Raw genomic sequence first — 25,258 nt, 5'->3', positions numbered from 1 at the left:
ACTGTACATGAATCCATGTTTCTAGGAAGTAGCAGAAGTCCATGGCCTTATCACACTGGTGTCCCTGTTTTGGCTCTCCTCATTTTAAGCTCCTTTTGGAGCTCATGATCATATTCCCGTAATCTCCCAATGTCCAGCATGGGCTCTGTTAAAGGCTTTCCTTCTTTCTGCAACTGAGCCAGAGCAATAGCCCTCAGTAGTGGTGGGTATGGCACATAGCGGACAGGTTCTGGCTCCGGCAGAGGGATAAATTGCTTGAAGTTCTCTTCTTCATGCCGTGGTATAAGACGCCAGTCACGGTACATGACTTTGCTGATCTCCTGCTCTTCAGGCACGGTTTTACCTGGGTGAATGAAGAAGATGACCATCAATATAAGATCACCAAGTCACTCTACCTAAGATAGGCTCTGCTTATGATCCTGGATGAGAAATACGCTATATGGCCAAAGCTACAAGGACCCCACTCCAAATAATTGAGTGAATGTGTTTTAGTGAAGGGTACTGTTCATTCTACAATTCTCTAGCATACAAAGACATTTAGATTTGGATGTCAAGCCTACTACACACGGGCCAAATGTCGAGCGGTATTTTGGCATCTTCCAATTTTTATTGGATATTTGGCCCAATGTGGTAGCCGGTCTGTCAGAAGCCAGACGTTCGGTCGGCTTCTGTCAAAGAGGCATGATTGAAGAAGGTCTGTTGATCAGCTCCTGATCAGTGCTCTCAGCCAATGGCTGACAGTGTTGACCGAAGTGTTCTGTCCGGGAGGGGGGGGCATCCCTGTCAGAACCCAATAGCACAGCAGGGGAGCTCGCTGTACCAATATCGGATCATTAGTATACTATGACATACAAAGCCATCCACAACACTGCCCCAATTTACATATCTGATCTTATCTCTATCACCCAAACCGTACTCTTTGCTCCTCGCAAGACCTCCTACTCTCTAGCTCCCTTATCTCCTCCTCCCATGCTCGTCTCCGTGATCGCTGTGTCCTACGGACACAGCTGATCATGTGATGTGGTAAAAGGCCAATCACAGCGGCCTTTTACCACCTGATCAGCGGAGTCCAATGGCACGCTGATCAGAGGGAAATGCAAGTGCCGGTTCTCGGCTGCACTTTCCTCACGCTGTCAGATTGTGAGGAAAGTACTGCCGAGAACCGGCAGTTGTCAGAGCAGGGATCGGCACCGATCATCAGGGCACTGATGATCAGTGCCCTGATGATCGGTGCCCAGCAGTGCCACCCGCAAGTTCCGCCCACCTGTGCCCAGCAGTGCGCCCACTAGCTCCGCCCACCTGCCCACCTGTGCCCAGCAGATCACCCACCTGTGCCCAGCAGTGCACCCACCTGTGCCACTCTGTAGTGCCACCTACCTGTGCCCAGAAGTGCCACCTACATGTGCCCAGCAGTGCCACCCACCTGTGCCCACCCACCTGTGCCCACCAGTGCCACCCACCTGTGCCCACCCACCAGTGCTGCCCACCAGTGCCACCCACCAGTGCAGCCCAGCAGTGCTGCCAGTCAGTGCCACCAGTCAGTGCCCAGGGGTTGTGCCAGTCAGTGCCGCCAGTCAGTGCCCAGCAGTGATGCCAGTCAGTGCCGTCTATCAGTACCCATCATCAGTGTCACCTATCAGTGCTGCATATTAGTGCCGCCTATCCATGACACCTCATTAGTGCTGTCTATCAGTGCCGCCTATCCGTGCCACCTCATTAGTACTGCCTATCAGTGCCCTTTAGTGCTGCCTATCAGTGCCCATCAGTGCCGCCTATCAGTGCCCATCAGTGCTGCCTCATCAACGTACATCAGTGAAGGAGAAAAAAATGCCTGTTTGAAACATTTTATAATAGAAACAAAGAAACTTTTTTTTTTTTTCAAATTTTTTGCACTTTTTTTATTTATAGCGCAAAAAGTAAAGCTCCCAGTGGCGATTAAATACCACCAAAAGAAAGCTCTATTTGTGAGAAAAAAATGATCAAAATTTCATATGGGTACAATGTTGCATGACCAATTGTCAATCAAAGTGCGGCAGCGCTGAAAGCTGAAAATTGGCCTGGTAAATAAGGGGGTATAAGTGCCTGGTAGGCAAGTGGTTAAACAGCTTAGTTCATCAATGACTTTTCTACACTGTTTACCAAACTATTCACTGCAAACTCTACAAAGAATTAAAAGGAAACAATAGGGGTTATCTACTTAAACTGGAGGGTGCAAAAGCTGGTGCAGCTCTGCATAGAAACCAATCAGCTTCCAGGTTTTATTGTCAAAGCTTAATTGAACAAGCGGAAGTTAGAAGCTGATTGGCTACCATGCACAGCTGCACCAGATCCTGAATGCTCCAGTTTTAGTAAATCTACCCCTATGTATATGTGTAAGAATTTATACTAGAATTTGGAAAATTAATATAATGAGTTAGTTTGGCCAATTATTTCTTTTTTTCACATTTCATAACCCCTCATTTGCTGTGGCTTCATTTTGTGTTGCTTGCCTATGAGTAAAAGGTCGAATGTTGCAATCAAATTTTATGGCATACTCCCTTTCAGATGCTATCATTTAAAGGCTGCACTGGGTTCTAAGCAGTCCTGCCAGAAAGACTTGCTTTTTTTTCTTCTTCAATAAAGTCATCTGCAGACAACAGGATCTATGAAAACAGAATTATATAACAAAATGCATCCCCAAGATTCCTCTACATTGATATGTTCCCTCAAGACTAGCTGGACGGGATCATCAGAGAGCATGTACGCACGGTTTTAAGCAAACTCCCACACCCCTTCCTTTATAGAAAACAGTATTTTAGATGTCATCCAGACATTTTTACCACCAACCTTAATTATTAAACTAATTGTAAAGGATTGCTTTTTATTTATTTTTTTAACCACTTCCTGTCCAGCTGTTGTATATAAACGGCCAGACGGTGGCAGTACAGGGTCGGGTAAACATTTATAAACGGCCTCCCTGCCCCCTGCTTGTGCGCGCTCCCTGGGATCACTGTGATCTAGTGCCCGCTGTGTCCTCCGGACTCAGTGGAACACCGATCGTCGTATGGGACCTCTGTGCAAGGTACCGATCATGTAATCACTGATTGGCCAATCAGTGATCACATGCAGAGTATTAAGCAAGATGTTACTTCTGACATCATTGCTTACTACGTGTGAAATCTGTGAATGATCACAGGGGTCACATGGTACAAAGCTATTCACAACAGCCATGTACCATGTGACAAGCTGTGACCAATCACAGCTCACACAGTAGTTCTCAATGGCTACAAGAATGCAGCCAGAGAGAAGGAGCAATGATTGCTTTTATAGCCTTTATGGGTGTAAAAGCAATCAGTGTAAAAAAAAAAAAAATCTTCATCACCTCCCACAAGTAGTACAGTGTCACCATGGTGACACTGTACTGCTAGGGCGACAGTATGTTAAAAAAAAAAATAATAATAATAAAAAAATAAAATAAAAATGTACAAACAAATGTTTAAAAATTATAATTTTGGTTATAAACTAATTTGGGTTATTTATTTTTTTTTTACTAAAAAGATAAACGGAATAAATTTTGGCCAAGATTTACGATGAAATATTATTTGCAAACTTTTGTAAGAAAAACACTTTTTTTCAAAATTTTGGGACTTTTTCATTTACATAGCAAAAAAAAATCACAGTGGTGAATAAATACCACCAAAATAAAACTTTATCTGTTTAAAAAAAATGCAAAAAAATTCATATGGGTACAGTGATGCAATTGTCATTCAAAGTGTGATAGCACTGAAAGCTGAAAATTGGCCTGGGCAGGAAGGGGGTAAAAGTGTCCGGACTTGAAGTGGTTAAATAACAAACATGTTATACTTAACTGCTGTGTGCAATGGTTTTGCACAGAGCAGCCCCAATTCTCCTCTCCGTGAGTTCCCCTGCTGGCACTCCTGGCTCTTTGCCCCCACCGAGTGCCCTCATAGCAAGCAAGATGCACAGAGCGCGGCTCCTCCCTTGCTCTGATTGACAGCAGTGGGAACCAATGAGGAGGGAGAGAGCCAAGAGAACGGCTGCTCCTGTGCACACTGCTGGATTGAGATTGGGCTCAGGTGAGTACAAGGGGAAGCTACATGCAGAAGGTTTTTTTTACCTTAATACACATTAACTTTCCCTTAATAATTTCTTTGAACTAAAATATTAACATGGATTTCTATTAAACTTTTTACAGTATGTTTTTGGTCTTTTGCTTTTTTTTTTATTTTGTAATGACATTTAATGTACAAGGACCTACCGCGATATGTTAAATAACCCCAGGCTTGTCCATGGTCCATGTTCTGGAAGACACAAACACAAGTTAAAATATGTAAATTAAGATTAAAGAATGAGCACACTGTTAACAAAACCTAGCTAGTTTCATATATTATTTAGGAAAATCAAGCAAGTTGGCAAACATAACCTTTCAAATTTATCCATCCTCCTTCGGTCACCTTAGGTCTTCGGAGTTCTTCAGAGGTATTCTAGAATCCTGCAGCTATCTTAACTGGAGTACATCAAAGAAAACACCCCTTAAACCTCTTTATGTGTGCGTGCTCTTAGCTGACAGTCTTTCAATAACAACTCTAAATTATAATCTGTCCCTATCATAAGTATACACTGGAGGTTTAACTAAAGTTCTGCAAGATGTAGCTGGTACATCTATCATGAAATCAACAGCTCTCAGTTTGTGCTATCTAAACATACACTATATTGCCAAAAGTATTGGGACACCTGTCTTTACCCACACATGAACTTTAATAGAATCCCAGTCTTAGTCCGTAGGGTTCAATATTGAGTTGGCCCCGCCCTTTGCAGCTATAACAGCTTCAACTCTTCTGGGAAGGCCGTCCACAAGGTTTAGGAGGGTGTCTATGGGAAGGTTTGATCATTCTTCCAGAAGCACATTTGTCAGGTCAGGCACGAATGTTGGATGAGAAGGCCTGGCTCACAGTCTCCGCTCTAATGCATCCCAAAGGTGTTCTATGGGGTTGAGGTCAGGACTCTGTGCAGGCCGGTCAAGTTCCTCCACCCCAATCTCAATCATCCATGTCTTTATGGACCTTCTTTTGTGCACTGGTGCACAATCATGTTGGAACAGGAAGGGAACATACCCAAACTGTTCCCACAAAGTTGGAAGCATGAAATTGTCCAAAATATCTTGGTATGCTGATGCCTTAAGAGCTCCCTTCACTGGAACTAAGGAGCCAAGCCCAACCCCTGAAAAACAACCCCACACCGTAATCCCCCCTCCACCAAACTTTAAACTTGGCACAATGCAGTCAGGCAAGTACCGTTTTCCTGGCAACCGCCAAACCCAGACACGTCCACTGGATTACCAGACAGAGAAACATCTCCACTGCTCTAGAGTCCAGTGGTGGCATGCTTTACACTACTGCATTCAATGCTTTGGATTGTACTTGGTGATGTAATGCTCGGATGCAGCTGCTTGGCCATGGAAACCCATTCCATGAAGCTCTCTACACACTGTTGTTGTGCTAATCTAAAGGCCACACAAAGTATGGAGGCCTTTAGCTACTTACTCTGCAGACAGTTGGCGACATCTGTACACTGTGCGATTCAGCATTCACTGACCCCACTCTGTCATTTTACGTGGCCTACCACGTTGTGGCTGAGTTGCTGTTCTTCCCAGTTTGTTATAATACCACTAACAGTTGACAGTGGAATATTTAGTAGTAAGGAAATGTCACGGATGGACTTACTGCACAGGTGGCAACCTATCACAGGACCACGCTTCAATACACTGAGCTCCTGAGAGCGACCCATTCTTTCACAAATGTTTGTAGAAGGAGTCTGCATGCCTAGGTGATGATTTTATACACCTGTGGCCATGAAAATGATTGGAACCCCTGAATCCAATGATTTAGAGGGGTGTCCCAATAATTTTGGCAATATAGTGTATATACTGGAGCAGGGTGGATAATAATCAATGATTTTTAAAAAAAAAATAAAAAAAAATCTGATTTTTTTTAATTTAAATCTGATTTTTTTTATTTAAAATCGGATTTTTTTTGAATAAAATGCTTTTTGAGGAAAATATATTACCATCCAAAGGTTATTCCATCATGAAATAAAGATTAGTTTTTAATTATGTAGAATAAGGCTGTATATGTTTAATTTTTTTTGGTAAATAAATTCCATTACTACATTCACAATGTCATGCTCTTCCAGAGGTTTTTGTAAGATTATTGGGCAGTTTCTCTGCCTACAAGATATTATCACAGATGCTTGGTTTACTTTTGCAGTTCTCAAAACTGAATTTGACTCAGCGGAGATCACATGCCTCTTCTTCACAGCAAAAATGTTATAACATGAACAGAGTTAAGAAAAAGACCTTAATCCTGACTTCTACAAACCTATGAATACAGAATCAACCCCTTCAGTGCTAAGTTTCAAGAAGTTCAGTGAATAGAATAGAAACAATATTTTTCTGATTGTTTGGAGTGGAATAGATCTGCACAAGAAGAAAGTGAAACTAAGTGTGAGGGGGAAGGGCTGACAGTCTAAGTTTCCTAAAATATATATATTTTGTTTAGCCGAATTAGTTACCAAACATGGATGTTTAAGCAAATAACATATGCTGGAATGTTATTGTTTCAGTTGAATAAATCTATTTAAATTGTTATTATTAAGGTAATGATTATTTTTCTCCTTCCTAAGTACAACAGAAAAGTTGTCCAAATATGAATGATTAACCTATTAAACTGGGGATAAAAAAACTAATATGAAAAGTTGTTATTCTAAAAATCTTCATCTACTTGCATATTAAAGATATACCAGCAAGAATCAGTCTTTATGTAGAAAACTAGGATTTAAATCAAGCCTTACTGACTAGTGATTTAAATCGTGATTTAACTCAGTTTGATTTAAATCAAATCCACCCTGTACTGGAGTATTTGTTACATCTGAACCTATGTCACCATACAATAAATAATTTACTATAAGAATAGTGATATGTGGAACTGTAGGGAAAATTATGGCAATAGATCTAGGAAGGTTCTATGTATTATTAAAAGAGCAACCTCAATGACCCTTTACCATCCCTGTGTTCTATTTTTGTTCCCCTCCTATCTTGTTAGCAGGGTTACCTTCAAAATACGAACTTACACATCCAGCTGATATAGTGTTGTCCTGGGTCAAACCACCGATCCACTGCAGCATTCAAGGTCTTGCTCCACCATCTCATTTACTTACAACATCAGGGGGGAACTATCTATTTTGGGTTCTTGTAGCTGGCCTCATGATGGCATGCATGTTTCACTTCATCAGGGGGCTGGCTGCAAGAACCAGAGCCTCAGCAAGCCCCCTGATGACGTGGCATTGTAAAGTACCCCAAGGCCTCCCTCCCTTGATGCACCAGGAGGGAAAAAAAAATGAAATGAGGTTCCCATGGCATCACCACAGCCCCATATTACACATGACCCCACCTTGGCTTCTAGCCCACAAAAATGAACACAACATGCAGAAGAAGTAAGAGGCAGGCAAGCAAGTGTGCTGTCTTGTCTACCATGTCCATGTGTGCAGTATCCTTAAGGGCTGATTCACACTAGAATGCTGCGCGGGTTTCGTGAACCGCATTCTGAATGCGCTGCCCTTGCGACCTGCAGTGGGTGTCAGTGCAATATTACTGACACAGTAAACGCAGTGCATTGGCCCACACCACATTGCATGGTACAAAAGTACAATGCAATCCAGTTGTAGTGCGTTTCCAAAAGTAGTGCATGCACTAATTTAGGTGCAGTGCAGTACAATTTCAGCCCATTTAAAATGAATAGGCTGAAATCGTACTGCACATAACTGCATATGAATCGTACAGGAACGTGCAGTGCATACCGGTGCGATTCCTAGTGTGAATCAGTCCTTAGAGTCTGATGAGCTTAAATACCATGGTGTGTATTCTGGCTAAGATTGTCAGCGCCACTTTCTACCCTCTCAATTTTGCAGGACGGCGGTCATGATCTTCTGAACTCTCCCTCACCTCAGCTCTGTAATCCACTTTGACCTTAGTAATAGTCCAGTAGCAAGGCTCATCGAATTGCTCCAGCCAGGACTTCTTGGTCACCTCTATGTTCTTACATGCAGGGTTTACAAACAAATGGGGCACATTGAGAACTGGCTATATATATATATATATATATATATATATATATATATATAGTCTTTTGGCGCAAGCTACCATTTCAGATTGGTGTTTGGCAGCTTTTTTGGAGGACCAGAAGAGGGTATCTGGCAGGTTAGGCCTTGTGTTCTTACATGTAGAGTTTACAAGCAAATTTGACTCATTGAGAGTTGGCACTTTATAAATTGTCTTTTGGTGCTTGCTAACATTACAGATCAACTTTTTGCATCATTGCAAATCACACATATACGTCTACATTGCGTTGTTGATTGATCTCTTATTGCGCAGGTCTTCTCCAAGATGCAGGGTCAGAAGGTATGCTGGAAGCTCTGAATTCAGCTGGGTATACTTACTCCTTAGAGCCACACTCTGTGCCATGGAGCATTACCTGGAGAAGAGAGATGCCTGCTGACTGGACATGTGTAGTAAGTTGTGATTGGAACAGACAACACTTTTTTGTATTAGAGCCGCTTATATTTAAAGTGGAAGGATCAGTCAACTCCAAACTGATATTTTAGTTCTTTGTAGGTGCTGCTGAGATAAAATGCCTGTTAGTTCTTTATAACTCCTGGGGATTCTCTTATTGAGATCTTTGTTGAGCATCACAGGTTTTCACAACTGATGTGGCCATTATGAGATTTCCCATTCTCTCTATTGGGTTTTCATATTTATTCTAGACTGCGGAAAACATAGCCAGAGCAAAGGTGGCCAGGAACAGCCATGAATTATAGCAGGAAGATCTCCCTGTAAGAGCAATCAAGATCTAAGAAAGAAACCTGGGGCAGTCTCAGTCTGCCAGACGTCACCTGCAATAAAATATCCATCTGAGAGGGTTAGTCCTATTTGAGGAAATCTGTACTATTATTATTATGCAGGATTTATATAGCGCCAGCAGTTTGCACAAAGGATGACAGTACAGTTACAATACAAATTAATACAGGAGGGATCAGAGGGCCCTGCTCAGTAGAGCTTACAATCTAAGAGGGAGGGTCAATTGATACAAAAAGTAATAACTGCGGGGGATGGGCTGATGGAGAAAAATACATGTACCGTTGCTAGGAGGGGGCAGGATAAGCCTCTCTTAAGAGATGAGTTTTTAGGGATTGTCTAAAAATGGACAGGGTAGGAGATAGTCGGACACATTGGGGAAGGGAGTTTCAGAGGATGGGAGTACCTTTGGAAAAGTACTGAAGGCAAGAATAAGAGGAGGTAACAAAGGAGCTGGAGAGCAGGAGGTCTTGGGAGGAAGGAAAAGAACTGGAAGACTGGAATTTTGAGACTAGGTTAGTGATGTAGCTGGGGGCTGAGTTGTGGATGGCTTTAGAAGTTGTTGTAAGTACCTTGAATTTAATTAGTTGAGTAAGCGGAAGCCAGTGGAGGTATTGTCAGAGAGGGGTGGAGGACACTGAATGGAAGCCAGTAGAGGGATTGTCAGAGAGGGGTGGAGGACACTGAATGGAAGCCAGTGGAGGGATTGGCAGAGAGGGGTGGAGGACACTGAATGGAAGCCAGTGGAGGGATTGGCAGAGAGGGGTGGAGGACACTGAATGGGGGCCAGTGGAGGGATTGGCAGAGAGCGGTGGAGGACACTGAATGGAAGTCAGTGGAGGGATTGGCAGAGAGGGGTGGAGGACACTGAATGGAAGCCAGTGGAGGGATTGGCAGAGAGGGGTGGAGAACACTGAATGGAAGCCAGTGGAGGGATTGGCAGAGAGGGGTGGAGAACACTGAATGGAAGCCAGTGGAGGGATTGGCAGAGAGGGGTGGAGGACACTGAATGGAAGCCAGTGGAGGGATTGGCAGAGAGGGATGGAGGACACTGAATGGAAGCCAGTGGAGGGATTGGCAGAGAGGGGTGGAGGACACTGAATGGAGGCCAGTAGAGGGATTGGCAGAGAGGGGTGGAGGACACTGAATGGAGGCCAGTAGAGGGATTGGCAGAGAGGGGTGGAGGACACTGAATGGAGGCCAGTGGAGGGATTGGCAGAGAGGGGTGGCAGACACTGAACAATTGGTAAGAGCAAATAGGAGCTGTCAGTACTAAAGTCTCTGTTGGAAATTCTAGTTGCTGGACTATTATGCTAACCCAAAGGCTTTCAGTACTTTGAGTCAATAACTCAGATTAGATGAGCCGTTCTGATTTTTCTCTGGCTTCATTAGCTAAATTCTTGCTCTAGGTTGGAAGCTCTGAATTTATTGATGCCAAAAATAGCCAAACAACAAACATTTTCAGGGGAAGGTCAGTAATGAAGGCATCCAGGCTGTGTCAGTACAGGTTTCCTTTATGTTATTATGTTAAAAAGAGAACAATACATTCTAATAATTCATATTTTATGAGAAAGGGTCTCCATTGTAGTCTTTTTATGGCACCACCTTTGTGCACAAACAGCAAGCCACTGCACACAATGTAATTCCCACACACTGTTTTCTGTAATTCCTTTTACCTATATGCAGAATACATTTTTTAAAGCTGAATGCCAAATGCTAAGCATTTATATAATGTCATCATGTAATCTGGTAAGTATTCAGTAAACTATAATCAATGTATCATAAAACTAGCATATAGTGTTAAAGTGGAATTTCACACAAAAAGAGGGAGTTCTGCTTTTTTGCCTCCAACTCACCCCCCAACATGTTTGGTCATACGTTGTTGTTTTTTTTTGGGGGGGGGGGGGGTCGAGCGGGTATCTAGTTTTGACAGGTATCTGCTCCCACTTCCACTTGGATCGCTTAGGCAATCTGAGTGAAACTTCGCCCAGGCGATCCGAGAGAAACTTCACCCCCCTCCCTTAGCCCGCAACATTTTGGGACACGTCACAAGTCCCAGAAAGCTGCAAGAACGTTCACAATGTGCAGCTCAACTTGCGCATGCACAGTAGGTAGCTGGCTGTGAAGCCGTTAGGGCTCACTGCGCACTTCAATTAATAAACATGCTTGCACCGGGCTGCCAAAGACCAGTGAGTAACCAGCCCAGGTGAGGATGGCACTTGATCCATGGATATCTAAATATCCTTATAATGAAAGTCAGTAGCTACAGTATTTGTAGCTGCTGACTTTTAATTTTTTGGGGGGACTTTGAAAATCCTCTGACTTGATATCAGCCTGCACAGGGGGCACTAAGACTGAGAAAGGTATTCTGAGCTTATCATGGCTAACACTGGGAGCAGCCTCCAAGGGTGGGAATGCAGAGGGATGAGATCATCAGTATTGGGCAGGGTGGATAAAAATCAATGATTTTTTTTTTAAAAAATCAATGATTTTTTTTTAAAAAAATCAAAAAAATCAGATTTTTTTTATTTAAATTGGTTTTGTTTTATTTAAATTGGATTTTTTTTAATAAAATGCTTTTCGAGGAAAATATATTACCATCCAAAGGTTATTCCATCATGAAATAAAGATTTGTTTTTTAATTATGTAGAATAAGGCTGTATATGTTTAATTTTTTTGGTAAATAAATTCCATGAATCCATTCACAATGTCATGCTCTTCCCGAGGTTTTTGTAAGATTATTGGGCAGTTTCTCTGCCTACAAGATATTATCACAGATGCTTGGTTTACTTTTGCAGTTCTCAAAACTGAATTGGACTCAGCGGAGATCACATGCCTCTTCTTCACAGCAAAAATGTTATAACATGAACAGAGTTAAGAAAAAGACCTTAATCCTAACTTCTACAAACCTATGAATACAGAATCAACCCCTTCAGTGCTAAGTTTCAAGAAGTTCAGTGAATAGAATAGAAACAATATTTTTCTGATTGTTTGGAGTGGAATAGATCTGCACAAGAAGAAAGTGAGACTAAGTGTGAGGAGGAAGGGGCTGACAGTCTAAGTTTCTTAAAATATATATATTTTGTTTAGACAAATTAGTTAACAAACATGGATGTTTGTTTAAGCAAATAACATATGCTGGAATGTGATTGTTTCAGTTGAATAAATCTATTTAAATTATTATTATTAAGGTAACGATTATTTTTCTCCTTCCTAAGTACAACAGAAAAGTTGTCCAAATATGAATGATTAACTTATTAAACTGGGGATAAAAAAACTAATATGAAAAGTTGTTATTCTAAAAATCTTCATCTACTTGCATATTAAAGTTATACCAGCAAGAATTAGTCTATGTAGAATACTAGGATTTAAATCAAGCCTTACTGACTAGTGATTTAAATCGTGATTTAAATCAAATCCACCCTGGTATTGGGGGATTAAGTAAGAAAATTGTTACTCTACCGGGACCAAAGAAGAGAATGTTTACCAAAACAACAGCAAAATTATACAGCAAAAACACAAACAGTAACACTAGCACTGTAATAATAACATGTCTTGAGGCAAAAAGAAGTATGTGGGGGGGGGGGGATAAGGAGTGCACATTAGACCTACTACAAATATTTGCTCAGAATGGTGATATAATGCCAGCTATTGAGAGCTCCTATCTTGCGGTGTCCTCTCTTCCTCTTAGATTTGGTTCACACCTGCAGATGCAACCAAATGCAGGTGCATTTCCATGTGTGGCATGAATGGCAGCCTATTCATTTCCATGGACTGCACTACACTCGAGAAACACAGAAATGAAGTCCCGACCTCTTTTCATTCAGCTAACACAAAAATATTTATGGATTTTCCAATCGCTGTTTTTATATTCCAGGATGGTCTGGAACTGTGTAAAGGGGAAGAAGAGCAAATGCTGATTCTGGTGGAGCCTAGAGAATTTCTCAAGAGTGTCTTCTATTACATTCAGGTAAAATTTGGAAAGGTGAAGAACATGCAGATTTATATATATTCTGTATCTGCCACCCCTCTCTGCCAATCCCTCCACTGGCTTCCCATTGCCCAACGGATAAAATTCAAAACATTAACAATAACATATAAAGCCATTTATAACTCTGCCCCAAATTACATCACCAATCTTGTCTCCAAATATCATCCAAATCGTACTCTCCGCTCCTTGAACGACCTTCTACTCTCTAGCTCCCTTGTCTCCTCCTCCCATACTCGTCTCCAGGACTTCTCCAGAGCTTCCCCCATGCTCTGGAACTCTCTACCCCAATTTATCAGAATATCGCCTACTCTGCTCACTTTTAGGTGATCTCTGAAAACTTATCTCTTCAGGGAAACCTATCCTGCCCTCAGCTAATAATGGAATCTTCTACTCCTCCTACCAGTCCATCCCCCACAGTTACTAACTTTTGTACCACTAGCCCCTCCCTCTTAGATTGTAAGCTCCAAGGAGCAGGGCCCTCCTATCCCTCTTGTATTGTTGCTGTATTGTCTCCCGTTATATTGTAAAGCGCTGAGCAAACTGTTGGCGCTATATAAATCCTGTATAATAATATACTAATAATAATATAGGGACCCATGGGGCATATAGCTCAATATCCATGTGCCATATGTACAATAATTGCATTTGCTGAGGTCAATTATAATAGATGTAAAAAAAGGTTTACAGTATGTGTCCTAGATTAATTTTTTTGTGCTTAAAGTGTTACTAAACCCACAACCGTAAAATCAGTCTGTATATGCAGTAAAGCATGCTTGTTATACTCACTGTGGAACCTAAGGGGTTAATCCTCTGCACTGTGTAAAAATTATGTTTGATCCAGACTTCTCTGATCCTCCCCTTCTACTGCTGTCCCCAATCCATCTGCTGATAGAACAGAGCCTTGGAGACAAGCTGCACATGCACAGTTTGGTGTGTATTGCTAGAGACCTTTTTTTATTTTCTTGGGAGATTGCATGTATCCAGCACATGGTCAATAAGCACTGTCCAGACAGAGGTTTAGGGGTCATGCAGCCTCATAAGTCAGTCGGGAGAATGAAAACTCCTCCTACCATCTTTATCCAGTACTCTGCTGGACATTGATAGAAGTCTCAAGACTGCTCTACCCGCTGATAAAAAAAAGGTACTTAGCAGTTTATATTTACTAAAATAATTATATTTCCATGTTTTATGTACTGTGGGAGGCCAGATATAGTTAATGCAGGGTCCAGGGTTTAGTAACACTTTAAAGTGGAGTTCTACTCACTTGTCAAAAAATAAGTCATTAGCTACAAAAACTGCTGACTTTTAAAAAACAGCCATTTACCTGTCCCTCGGTCCTGTGGTGTGTCTCCCGCAGCCCGTTTCACCGGCCGTCCTGGATTCCAGGAGGCCAGCAGGCCGTCATGTATTCCAGGAGGCCGGCATCTTCAGTGTGGGCACCCGGCTGTGATAGCTTGCGGCTTCACAGCCGGGTACCCACTGCGCATGCGCGAGTAGTGCTGAACTTCCTGAATGGTCCTGTAGTCTTCTGGGACCTGTCACGTGTCTCAAAAGACTACAGAGAGGGAGGGAGGACACCTTCTGTTTCCAATCGCCTAGGCAATCAGACCGGAAATGGGAGCAGGTACCTGTCAAATTTGGGCACCCAAAGGTGCCAGTCCTTAATGGGGAGCGGGGGAGCAGTCCTTAAAGCGGAACTTCACCTTTTGGGAGGAGCTCCGCCTTAAGGCTCAGTTTACATCTGTGCGTTTAACTGCGTTTTTATCAAGTTCCTGTGAGTTACATGTGGAGCAGTTTATTCATTTCAGTGGGCTTCCCTACGTGTAGGAAACATGGTAAAGAAGCCCCTGACCCCTGTCAAAAATTATGCCGCATCAAAACGTACCCTGCATTTCAGTATGTGTGAAAACAGATGCATGGGAGTGCCATTAGGAATTGATAAATACTACTACTAATAATAATAATAATTAATTAATTCAGAAATATTGGAACTGCCACGTGTCTGCCAAAGGACAGCCCTTTTGTTACCATTTAGTAACTTATATAAAGAGAAGTACAGACTCCTGTAGTGTTGGCTCTGAAGAAGAGGTTTTGTCCTCGAAACGCGTTAGCCAGTTGGTCATCCAGGGTTCCATCGTATGGACTCAGATGTTGTTTGGATCATACACCTTGTTCAGTTTGACATGCCTGTGTTATTATGTCCATTGTGAGTATGATACCTATTTTTGTTTCTTTAATGTTAGAAGCTTTCCTTAATTTAATATCTAATATCTTCTTATTAACAGTACTAACATAAGTATGAATGAGTTGGATCTTAATAGAATAATTGAGTTATTATATTTATATTTGTTCTAGATTGGGAAAAGTAAGGAATTAGACTTCATAGTCTGTGAATATACATATGAACATATATCTTGGGTTTTTCCTTTACATTCAAGTCACATATGAGAGCAATTAGCTATACCTTCCCCCATCCTCCCCCATCTATGTAAGAGATTATATGTTTCACTAACTAGTGAATTGTTCGGTTTACAAGGTTTATACTGTAATATTTCTTGATTACGATATTTATATACGAGATAACTCTTAGTAAGATTACTTTTAGGAGAATATATATATATATATATATATATATATATATATATATATATATATATGTATGTGTTATACATCTAATGTATTCTCATTGATGGAATGTCAGTGAAGTTTTGTCTAGGCCTTCTTAGGTTACGCTCAGACTTTAGGAGAAGTAGACTGGAGGTTTGTTATATATACACATCTGTTTCCAATTATCTTTGTGGGACTACAAGTATATCAGCCCATTTTTAGGAAAGGTGGGGGCTGGATTGCTCTTTTTAGAGCAGGACAAAGGTTTAAGGCACACATTCTTTGGGCAGCAAGGAAGGGAGCTGCTTGCTCAGACACACACACATTCATATTATACACACACAATTACATACAATTTTATTATTAAGAACTTAACTATACTTTTTTGGACTTTATTTAAACATTCTGTATTCCGATATTTTATTTCTAATTTTATGCAACATTGTAATTAAATCATCTTTTTGAGTTTATACAAGAAGTGGAAGGACTTTCTATTTGAACATTTCTCATCAATACAAGTTAATAAAATATCGAGACAATACGATATTTTACATTTAATAAATTATTTTAAACGCATTAGGTCATTGCGCCCTTTTTCTGTTTCTCCATTTGCATCCAGTGTATTCGGACCACCCCGGTCTGTTGAGGGCAGCAAGCAGTGCATATTCCAGAAAATTCCAGAACATTCCTATTGGGTCTACTGAGTCCTTTCCTAGCGCAGGAGTAAAGTGTTTGTTGTATAGGATGTTTTGCGTCAGGAAAGCGCACAATTTTGTTCACAACCAACAGTAGTGTGAATCTTACCTTAGAGAGACTTGAAGTAGTAAAATGTTGCTAAATGTCTATGTATATTTCAGTTGTTTTCATTTTGGGAGATTATACATGGAAGTAGTTTAATTACAAAGGAATATGTAAGAAAAGGCATGTACTGTAGATGGATATAGAAAAGATATGAAGTATACAGATAGAACAAAAGGGAAAACAAGGGGGTGATGCGAACTGAGCGCACATTTTCTTCCACTCAGGCTTTAGATCACCTGAGCAGCCATTTTTTTTAATAACAACAAAGAGGTACTTTTTTTACTCAAAAGAATGTCATGGTAAAATGTTCCCATATTAATTCATGTGCTTTCTAATTTGTAACGATAGATCCGCTTTCATTGATATTAGAAGCATGGCATGATCGGGGTGGAGGTTGTGTTTAATCCTTTCACTGGCACTGACGTAAGGGCAGAACTGCTTGCAGTAGGCCATGTCAGTAATCCTTTTTGCAGTTGCATTCCCTTAAGCCAAGGGTCTCCAAACTTCCTAAACAAAGAGCCATTACTGTGCTTCAGACTTTTGGGGAGCCGGATTGTGGCCCTTGGGAGTAGAAAGGTCCTAACATGAGTGGGAAAACACAATGCCCCATTTTTGGTGTCAGTGGGAGGAATTGTGCTCCATCATTGGTGTCAATTGTTGGTGTCATTAAAGGGAGTTGTGTTCCTTCATTGGGATCAGTAATGGGGGGGGGGGTATGGTTGGTATCAGTGGAAGAAATAGTACCCCAAGGGCTGGAAAAAAGCAAGCAAAGGCCTGCATCTGGCCCCCGGGACACAGTTTGGAGACCACTGCCTTAGGCTATAAGCTACTAGCCACTACGCTGATCATGAACTTATAGCAGAGTGGTACCTGAGAATCTCCTAATTCGTGAAGGTCCACAACCAGCAGCTGCCGATCATAACCAGTGAAAACATTGCCAAAGTGGTCTGGGTATGTGAGGTGAAAAAATGGACATCGGGGCCCAGCAGTGAAAAAGTTAATAACAGCCTTGTAAGATCTAAAGTAGCTGATCCCTCTCCATTCCAGGCTCCTGAAAACTCCATGACTTCTGAGACTCCGACCTCTGTGTTTGGAATAGATAGGAAGTGTTCTGGAAAGAAGATCACCTTGGCTGTTTTGGGGCTACATGATTATAGAAGGTAAGTTGGATTACAGACTGCAGCTTTCATTAAAGAGGACCTTTCACTTTTGAAATAATATCATTAGTCTGATTCAAGTTAAACATTTTTTTTTAAATTTTTTTGTCCAAAAAACCTTCTGTTCAAAGCTACAGTGTTCAGTAGTCAGTCTGACTTTAAGATGCAAGTCTGGTTTACAGATTGAAATTTAAAGCAGAACTCCATGTAAAATTTTACTTTCCCATGCAGTGGGGCTGTGCACTGCATGGGAAAACTGCTCGTTTTGTCCAGGGGTTTAGTGGAAAAGCTATATATATCCCGTCCTCCGATCCTCCGGAAAACCACGCTCCCCCAAGTCCAGCGGTGGACTGTTCCTGCCATCCTCAGGCTCGGAGATGGTCTATGGGCATGATGATGTCAGGAACAGTCCATTCACAAGACCACTAGCATGCAGGGGGGGGGAAGCGGCAAGGACCGATCTTGTGCTCTGAGGATCATCGGATTCGGTAAGTATATCTTCCCTCTTATGACCCCTAGACAAAAATGAGCAGATGGCCCGTGCAGTGTGGGCACAGCACCACTGAATGGTCCAAAAAACATTTTGCCCAGATTTCTGCTTTAAAGTTAAAGGTTGAAGATGAGGTTAAGTTTTAAGATGATAGTTTAGGGGTTAAGATTATGTGCAGGGGGAGTAATAAAGGCATAGTCTCCCTTTTGCAAATATTTAATAAATGCACCCACATTAATAAAATAAAAAATGTGCATTTATTAAAAGAGAAGTATGGGCTATACAAAGAGAAAATCTTCTACTCACCTAGGTTGATGCTGCATCGATCTGATGCTGCATCTGTCCCCCACTGGGAATTAAGTGATCAGACACTGCTGATCGCTCAGTTCTCCCCTCCACTCTGAGCAGGGAGCAGTGATTGTCAGTCACCGGCTCTCTGCTCTTCTCCTCCAGCACTCACTGGAGTGCTAGGCTGGGGTGGGGGTGGCAGTGGCTGGCTCACGATATCAATGGATTGCTGAGAAGCTGAGCCAGCTGCCAGTCCAGGCTTCTGGGTGGATCCCAACCATATGGTCAGGATCTTTCGGAGCCTGGACTAGCTCTGTGAGGTCAGAAAAGGGATCACAGGAGTGCAGAACAAGCTGCACTCCTGTGATCCATAGGAGACGTTTGGCTATGCTTCTTTAAATATATGCATTCAGGCCTGCAGAGCTTTGCAAGTGTAATCAGTGCATAGTGGGTGTAGTTCACAGGCACCTGCATTATTCACCCCAAGTCGTCAGATTTTTGCCAAAAGCCGTGCACTAACAACACCAGACTTTTGGTTCCAAAAGCTAACTTTACAAACAGGTGGGTTCTCTTTTTATGCTTAGAGATGGAAAACACTGACATGGTATATGTGAACTGACTGAGCTTTTATAGTAAATGTTTTTTTGACCACCAGATGTCAAAGACTGTCACGTAAGATGGAGAGACACTCTCTAGAGCCAAGCCTTTGCTATGATAAACAGCCAGAAAGCCAAGTGACCAGGCGACATATAGATGAGGTTGGTAGCTAATCTACATTTAAATACCAGTCCTCAGTTAAAGACTTCCCCATACATCATCTTCTTTAGTATCACCTTCTAGGATTAGTTTTTATCCACTGAAAAAATGGAAATAACATTTTGAATACAATTTTTGTTTTAAGCAAGAGCCTAAAATTTATTTTGCTTTGCTACATAGTTCTTTTATGTGGCCTATGTGGCCCAAGGAGTTTATGCTTTATAAATACATTTTTGTCTTAAAGTGGAACTAAAGGCACACTTACTTACCTTAGTTCTAGTTCCAACGATCTGACACCCATAAAGTCCCTGCTCAGCGCTGGTGTCTTCTCCCTGGGTTCTTCCGGACCCTGGTTTTTGTCTGTTTTGATTGGCTGATGTGGGATGACATCACTCCCACGCATGCGCAGGAGTGCAGTCATCCGGGCACACTGGGAGTTTGCCAGTATGTGCAGTTCAGTATACATTCTGCAGAGGACTGCAAATAGGCAGGTAAGTGTAACATTGCATTTTTCTTCTGCAATTAAAAGACTGCCTGTTCACAAATGTTTCTATTTTACCTTTAGTTCCACTTTAAGTTTACATGTTCCAGACACCTCAGGTCCCATGCACAGTAGACATTTAGCCCCGATGCATGAGATCCCAGCATCTTGATGCGGGCGGAAGGCAAAGGTTGCACCATCCAGCCTCACTGTCGGCAACTTGTAAAACTCGGAGAGGCTGAAAGCTGCTGCGGCTGGACAGGCCTGGATGTTGCACTGAGTGTTCCTAATGTTTGTGGCAGTATCAGGGGCAGACTGACAACTCATGGGGCCCCTGGGCAATAGGGGATTATGGGGCCCCTGTGTCCTTGTACAAACTCAAAAAAGCCTATGAAAAAGGTACCAGGGGCATCTCATGGGGCCCCCTACTGACGAGTTTCCAAATGGTCAGTCCGCCCTTGGGCAGTATGTGGCCAAGGATGAATTCCTGGAGTGCACACTGCTTGCATTCTGGGTATTCATTCCTGGGAACATACTGCCCTAAATGTTAGTACCACTCTGCGCACCATCCAGTCCCGTCCAGCCGCAGCAGCTTTCAGCCTCTCATAGATTTTTTCAGATTGTCGGCAGTGGGGCTGGATGGTGAACTTTTCATTTGCACCAAAATACCAGGATTTCAGGTACCGGGGGCTAAACACCCAGTGAGCAATGAGGCTTTTATGTTGAAGCCATAATATATTTTTCAAACTAGCTTCTGGGGAGAATTTACTAAAGATTTGTCACTTTATTTAACTTTCCTGTGTCCTTTACAGTAGAAACTGAGTTATTGCCAAAACTTTTTTCAAACTGACTGCCAAGTGGCAAGATCAGCCCTCTTTCTGATCACTTTCAGAGCTGTAATAAGAATCTCAGACCTTCTCTGCATCAGTGGCCCCAGCTTAGGTGTTTTTTTTTCTTTGGCTTTTTTTTTTACTTTTTGTAGTCGTGAATGTAAAATTATTCTGTAAGAAAAGGAGCGACCTTTGCATCTCTTTACCAGATCCTTTTAGATTGGGGCAGCACCTAAATATGGGTGTAACATGGTGCAAAAAGATGGAGTTGTCCTTTAACCCTGATTTTTCTCTAGTTTATTGTCACTGTTAGGCATGCTGTCAAATCTAAATTTTAAAGTGAAAGCATTATGTATATTATAATAAAGTTTTCTCTGTGATGTCACCTTCTTTGATAACTGTTATCCTCCTCTGTGGAGGTAGGCACTTATATTTCTACAGCTGTACCATGAGACCGAAGTCTTATTCTTGGATACATGGAGAGAACTGGGGAAACATGTGTGTGCTGTGACCAAGAGTATAGCTCAGCGCCCGTTCCGGTGAGTTCACAAAAAAAGTGACTGGACAATGTAAATTCCTTGTGAGTGAAAGGTTATACAAGTGACACGAGCAGCCTTATAATCATTGCCCTGCTTTAATGGATTATTTAGATTTCTGTTTTTCAGCAAATCAGCATTTTCAGCTGGTATAAAGGAAAAAGAATTTACATTTAAAATGAATTGTCTATTGAATCCACTGAACGCCTACTAAATTATTTCCGTTTTAGGTGTACGCCAATAACCAAACTGCAACATCTTGAAATAACATACACTTAGAGCAGAGCTAAACCCTCTTGTCCTTTACAGCCAAGGAAGCTATTTTCTTAGCCTCTGTTTAATCATTTGACCTCTCCAAGGTTTTACCCCCTTCATGACCAGGGCAGTTTTTTTATATTCACCACTGTGCTACTTTAACTGTAACCCAAGTGAAATTTTATATAATGTTTTTCACGCAAATAGAGTCTTCTTTTGGTGTTATTTTTTATTATATAAACGAAAAAAAGTTTGGGGAAAAAAAACACAGTATTTTCTACTTTCTGTTATAAAAAATAAAGAAATGTAAAAAATCTAATTTCTTCATAAATTTAGGCCAAAATGCTGCTACATCTTTGGTAAAGGAAAAATCCCACTAAGTGTATAATAATTGGTTTGTGTGAAAGTTAAAGCATCTAAAAATGGTGTATGGTGTATGGTGTATATATACTGGAATTTACGCAGCTTTAACACTGTGCTGGTGATCAGCGACTTACAGTGGGACTAGTGTGGTGGGCAATCTAGTGCTAACAGACCCTCACTGGGAGGTAAATTAAATGACACTGACATCACTAATACAGTGATCAGATATAATACTTTACACTGTCCCTGTACTAATTACACTGGCTTGGAAAGGGTTTACATCAAGGGGCAATCAAGGTGTTAACTGTGTGCCTAACAAGTGTTATATGTGTAATATGTGCTGCTTTTACTAAGGCCCCCTTCAGACGGGGTGGACCGGTCAGCGGATCAACTGTCTTCTATGAGCGGTCGAATGGAAAACAACCGCCTGTCTGTTTCCATTCAACTGCCATCCCATCCGATCCGGCGGACAGAAGGGGAATGGATCCCCATCCATCTTTTTGACGGATCAAATCGGATTGGATGTCGTTGGGTGTAAACAGACACATGTCCATTTACACTCGCCGCTCCATAGAGGAGAATAGAGGTTTCAATGGGTCCGCCTGAAAAACGGGCAGATGGACCCGATCAGAATGTCCGAGTGAAAGGGGCCTAAGAGATCTGGCTGTTTTTTTTCCCTGCTTTTCAGGGAGAAGAAACAGACAGATCGCTGTTCTGTGTACAGAGTCCTGTGTGTTTGTAAACACAGGGCTGTGCGCTGTGATTGGATACAGCCAATCAGCAGTTGTCAGCCATAAATCATTGGATGAAACCCGCTGACAAAATTGCACAGTGTCCAGTCTCAGTGCGGGTCAGCAGTGGGCACACGCATGCGTGCCCTAAATTTTTCTTTTCTTTGCAGCAAACATTGAGGCCAGATGACCTATAAGTGATGGTGCAGCAAGGTGGACCGTGGTAAACAACGTTCTCTCTCTGTCTGCAGGTTGCACTGGGAGGCTCAGAGCTACTCCTTCTGCACCTCAGCAGGCACCTGGCGAGGGTGGGGACCCAAAGGATCGCTCACTGGCTTACCATTGGCCTGGAAGAGACAGATTCAGCAGTTTAATAGAGTCAGTCCAGCAATGGCTGCAACTATAACAGAGGCCTATCCTTCTCCACAACTCCTTTTGCAGGTCAGTGTCTTTGTGTAATGTGTTTTCTGCCCAGGATCCACATGCAATGGGGGAGATTTACTAAAGCTGGTGCAGCTGTGCACAGTAACCAATCAGCTTCAATCTTCAGCTTGTTCAGTTATCCTTTGACAATAAAACCTAGAAGCTGATTGGCTACCATGCACAACTGCACCAGATTCTGTGTGCACCAGTTTTAGCAAATCTCCCCCACTATTTTTCACACTAAAGGGAAAGATTGAGCATCTGCAGATATTAGACAGAGGAGTGTATAGCCATAGGGATCATTGATCACTCCTATCAAAACAAAGGACCATCTTCTAAGGCAGGGTCTCCAAACTTTCCAAACAAAGGGCCAGTTTAACCTCTTGACGCATGCAAATGTGCGGCCTCCCGGTGTCTGGGCCTAGACGCCGAGCGGCCGCACATTTGCGTTCTATTAAAAAAACATATGTGCTGAGAGCACACGCCTGCGCACTCCTAGCACACATGTCCAGTACTCATGGAAAGGTCCCGATCTCCTCTTTCGATCTCTTCTTTCCCAATCATGTGACGGTGTGTCACGTTGGTCACATGACCGTAAACCCCGCCCCGCCTCCCGACTTCTGAAACCCTTAAAGGGCCAGGAGGCGCCGGCGCCAAGGGGTTAATGTCCTTCAGACTTTCTGGGGGCTGGATTAGGAGTAAAAAAAGTCCCTGATGTTAGTGGGGAAAAGTCACTGACACCATCTTTGGTGTCATTGGGAGGAAATTTGCCTCATCATTGGTATCAGTGAGAGAAATTGTGTCTCATCTTTGGTGTCATTGGGAGGAATTGTGCCTCATCGTTGGTGTCATTGAGATGAATTGTACCCCATCATTAATGTCATACGGCCCTATTGTTAGTGTCAGTGGGAGAAATTGTGTCCCATCTTTGGTGTTATTGGGAGGAATAGTGCCCCATCATTGTTGTCAGTGGGGGTAATTATGCCCCATTGTTGGTATCATTGGATGAAATAGTTCCCCAAGGGCCAGATAAAAGCAAGTAAAGGGCCGCATCTGGTCACCGGGCCACAGTTTGGAGACCACTGTTCTAAGGAATGCTGTAGAAAAGCACATATCTGAAATTGAGTGGATGTAAGACATTTACTTAGTTACATCAAGCTGATCTCCTTTGCATGTATATATAAAAATAGATCTTGTTTTTTAATTGCTTGTATAAGGTGGTTTAGAAATTTTACAATCTTTCACAAAGCCCCTCTCATCTACTATTCCCCACTGAAAGGTAAGCTCAGTGGCCAATAGGGAGGCACAGGAGCCAGGAGGGGGTGTCAACTCTCACCATTATTCTTTTAAGGCAATATTTGCATATTCATGCACCCCAGAATATGGGGATCTCTGGTGGATCTGGAAAATATTAAAAGGTACTGTAAGTGCTTCAAGTATTTCATAGACTTTACCATACTAGTTTAATAGAAACACGCATTGATGCTGTTCTGTAATCATTTAATACATCATATTAATGTATTTTTTTCAGTGTCAGCAGTGTAAGTACCATGTTTGGCTGGTATCAGCCTGCATTCCCCTGTACAGCAGAGCTCAGAAAGGAGGAAGCACAATCAGCCAGGTGTTGCTGCAGTGCAAAAGGAGCATGCTGATAAAAGAGCAGTGATGAAGGGATGAGCGCAGTGTGCTGCTTCTCCTTTCATTGCCCTGACACAGAGTGGGGTGGAAAATAGATCTGTAAGTAAAAATGAATCCACAGCAGAGACAAATCAAGTCCCCTTCTAGGCAGGGATGTGCTGTGAGGCAGAGCTGTGTAAATGGTAAGACCGGATGGACAGAAACACAAATCCTTTAGCAGGTAAATAAGCTCACATGTACGCATTTCATCTGTTCCGTATTAATTCTAGTAGTCGGTGTATAAAGCTGATGTTATTCAAAGAAAGTATATTCTGTATCTTTTCTCTCTATCCAGGCATATGTGGCATGTAATACTGATAAGGAGAGACTATCTCTCCTCAGTAACCTGAGGGTTCCACGTGCTGGAGGTGCCACAGACGATATGGAGTATCCAGATGACGATGTCACACAGTCTAATGACCAAGACCAGACAAGAGAGAGGCGCATTGGTCCTGATTTGTCACGACGCATCTGGCTGTTCATGACCTCAACCAATCCAGAACTGGTATTGGACTTAAATTCCTAGTACATAATCACTGGTGCTTTTGTACTGTTATTTGGCAGTAAAGTATTTATAATAAAAATATGTTTCCAATCATTGCAGTAAGGAAAATGTGCCTGTGTGTTTTAATGACTGGCTCATTCACACCCTATGGAAAGATCCAAAGTCACTTTAGATCAGTGGTTGTCAACGTATGAGTTAAAGAAGGCATCAAATGTGGCTCCTGATATCACCAAAGGACCGCACATACTGTTCAATATATATAATGCTTGAGAGGACTGTCGGAGACTTCAGACTTTAATAGATGAAAATGAGGGCGAGAGAGTGTAGACGTGCCACATTTTGGGCTGGGGATGTGCTTTTGAAGACAATAGAAATCAGGGAACACGTTACATGAAACTAATAAAGATCAATATTATTGCCCCAATCGATGTTTCCACTATAGACCACTAAGGTCTGAGG

At 42.1% G+C, this 25,258-nt stretch overlaps 2 protein-coding genes across 2 annotated transcripts; one reads left to right on the top strand and one right to left on the bottom strand.

Annotated features, from left to right (window-relative positions):
- Positions 1-50: 50 nt before the first annotated feature.
- On the bottom strand, positions 51-8,098 carry LOC149435577 (small ribosomal subunit protein mS34-like; the record flags this gene model as incomplete). Its single annotated transcript, XM_089662521.1, has 3 exons — positions 51-343; positions 4,259-4,301; positions 8,000-8,098. Coding segments are annotated over 3 exons (435 nt in total), but the record flags the coding sequence as incomplete, so codon positions are not given.
- LOC149435576 (structure-specific endonuclease subunit EME2-like) lies at positions 8,098-24,820 on the top strand. The gene is made up of 8 exons (XM_089662520.1): positions 8,098-8,104; positions 8,429-8,565; positions 12,786-12,878; positions 17,355-17,467; positions 18,898-19,000; positions 20,733-20,848; positions 22,446-22,635; positions 24,590-24,820. Exons 1-8 carry the CDS (start codon positions 8,098-8,100, stop codon positions 24,818-24,820), a joined length of 990 nt encoding a protein of 329 aa, XP_089518646.1.
- Positions 24,821-25,258: the final 438 nt, after the last annotated feature.

This window comes from Staurois parvus, unplaced genomic scaffold (assembly GCF_062004578.1).
Source record: "Staurois parvus isolate SC_StPar_1 unplaced genomic scaffold, SC_StPar_1.0 ptg001488l, whole genome shotgun sequence".
Taxonomy (NCBI): Eukaryota; Metazoa; Chordata; class Amphibia; order Anura; family Ranidae; genus Staurois; species Staurois parvus.
Note: the sequence above shows the minus strand (reverse complement) of the source record. Positions and strands in the feature narration are given on the sequence as shown.

Coding starts and splice junctions, on each gene's coding strand:
- LOC149435576 (XM_089662520.1), top strand. Junction 20,849..22,445: donor ATAGCTCAGCGCCCGTTCCG/GTGAGTTCACAA, acceptor CTCTGTCTGCAG/GTTGCACTGGGAGGCTCAGA. Junction 22,636..24,589: donor CTCCACAACTCCTTTTGCAG/GTCAGTGTCTTT, acceptor CTCTCTATCCAG/GCATATGTGGCATGTAATAC.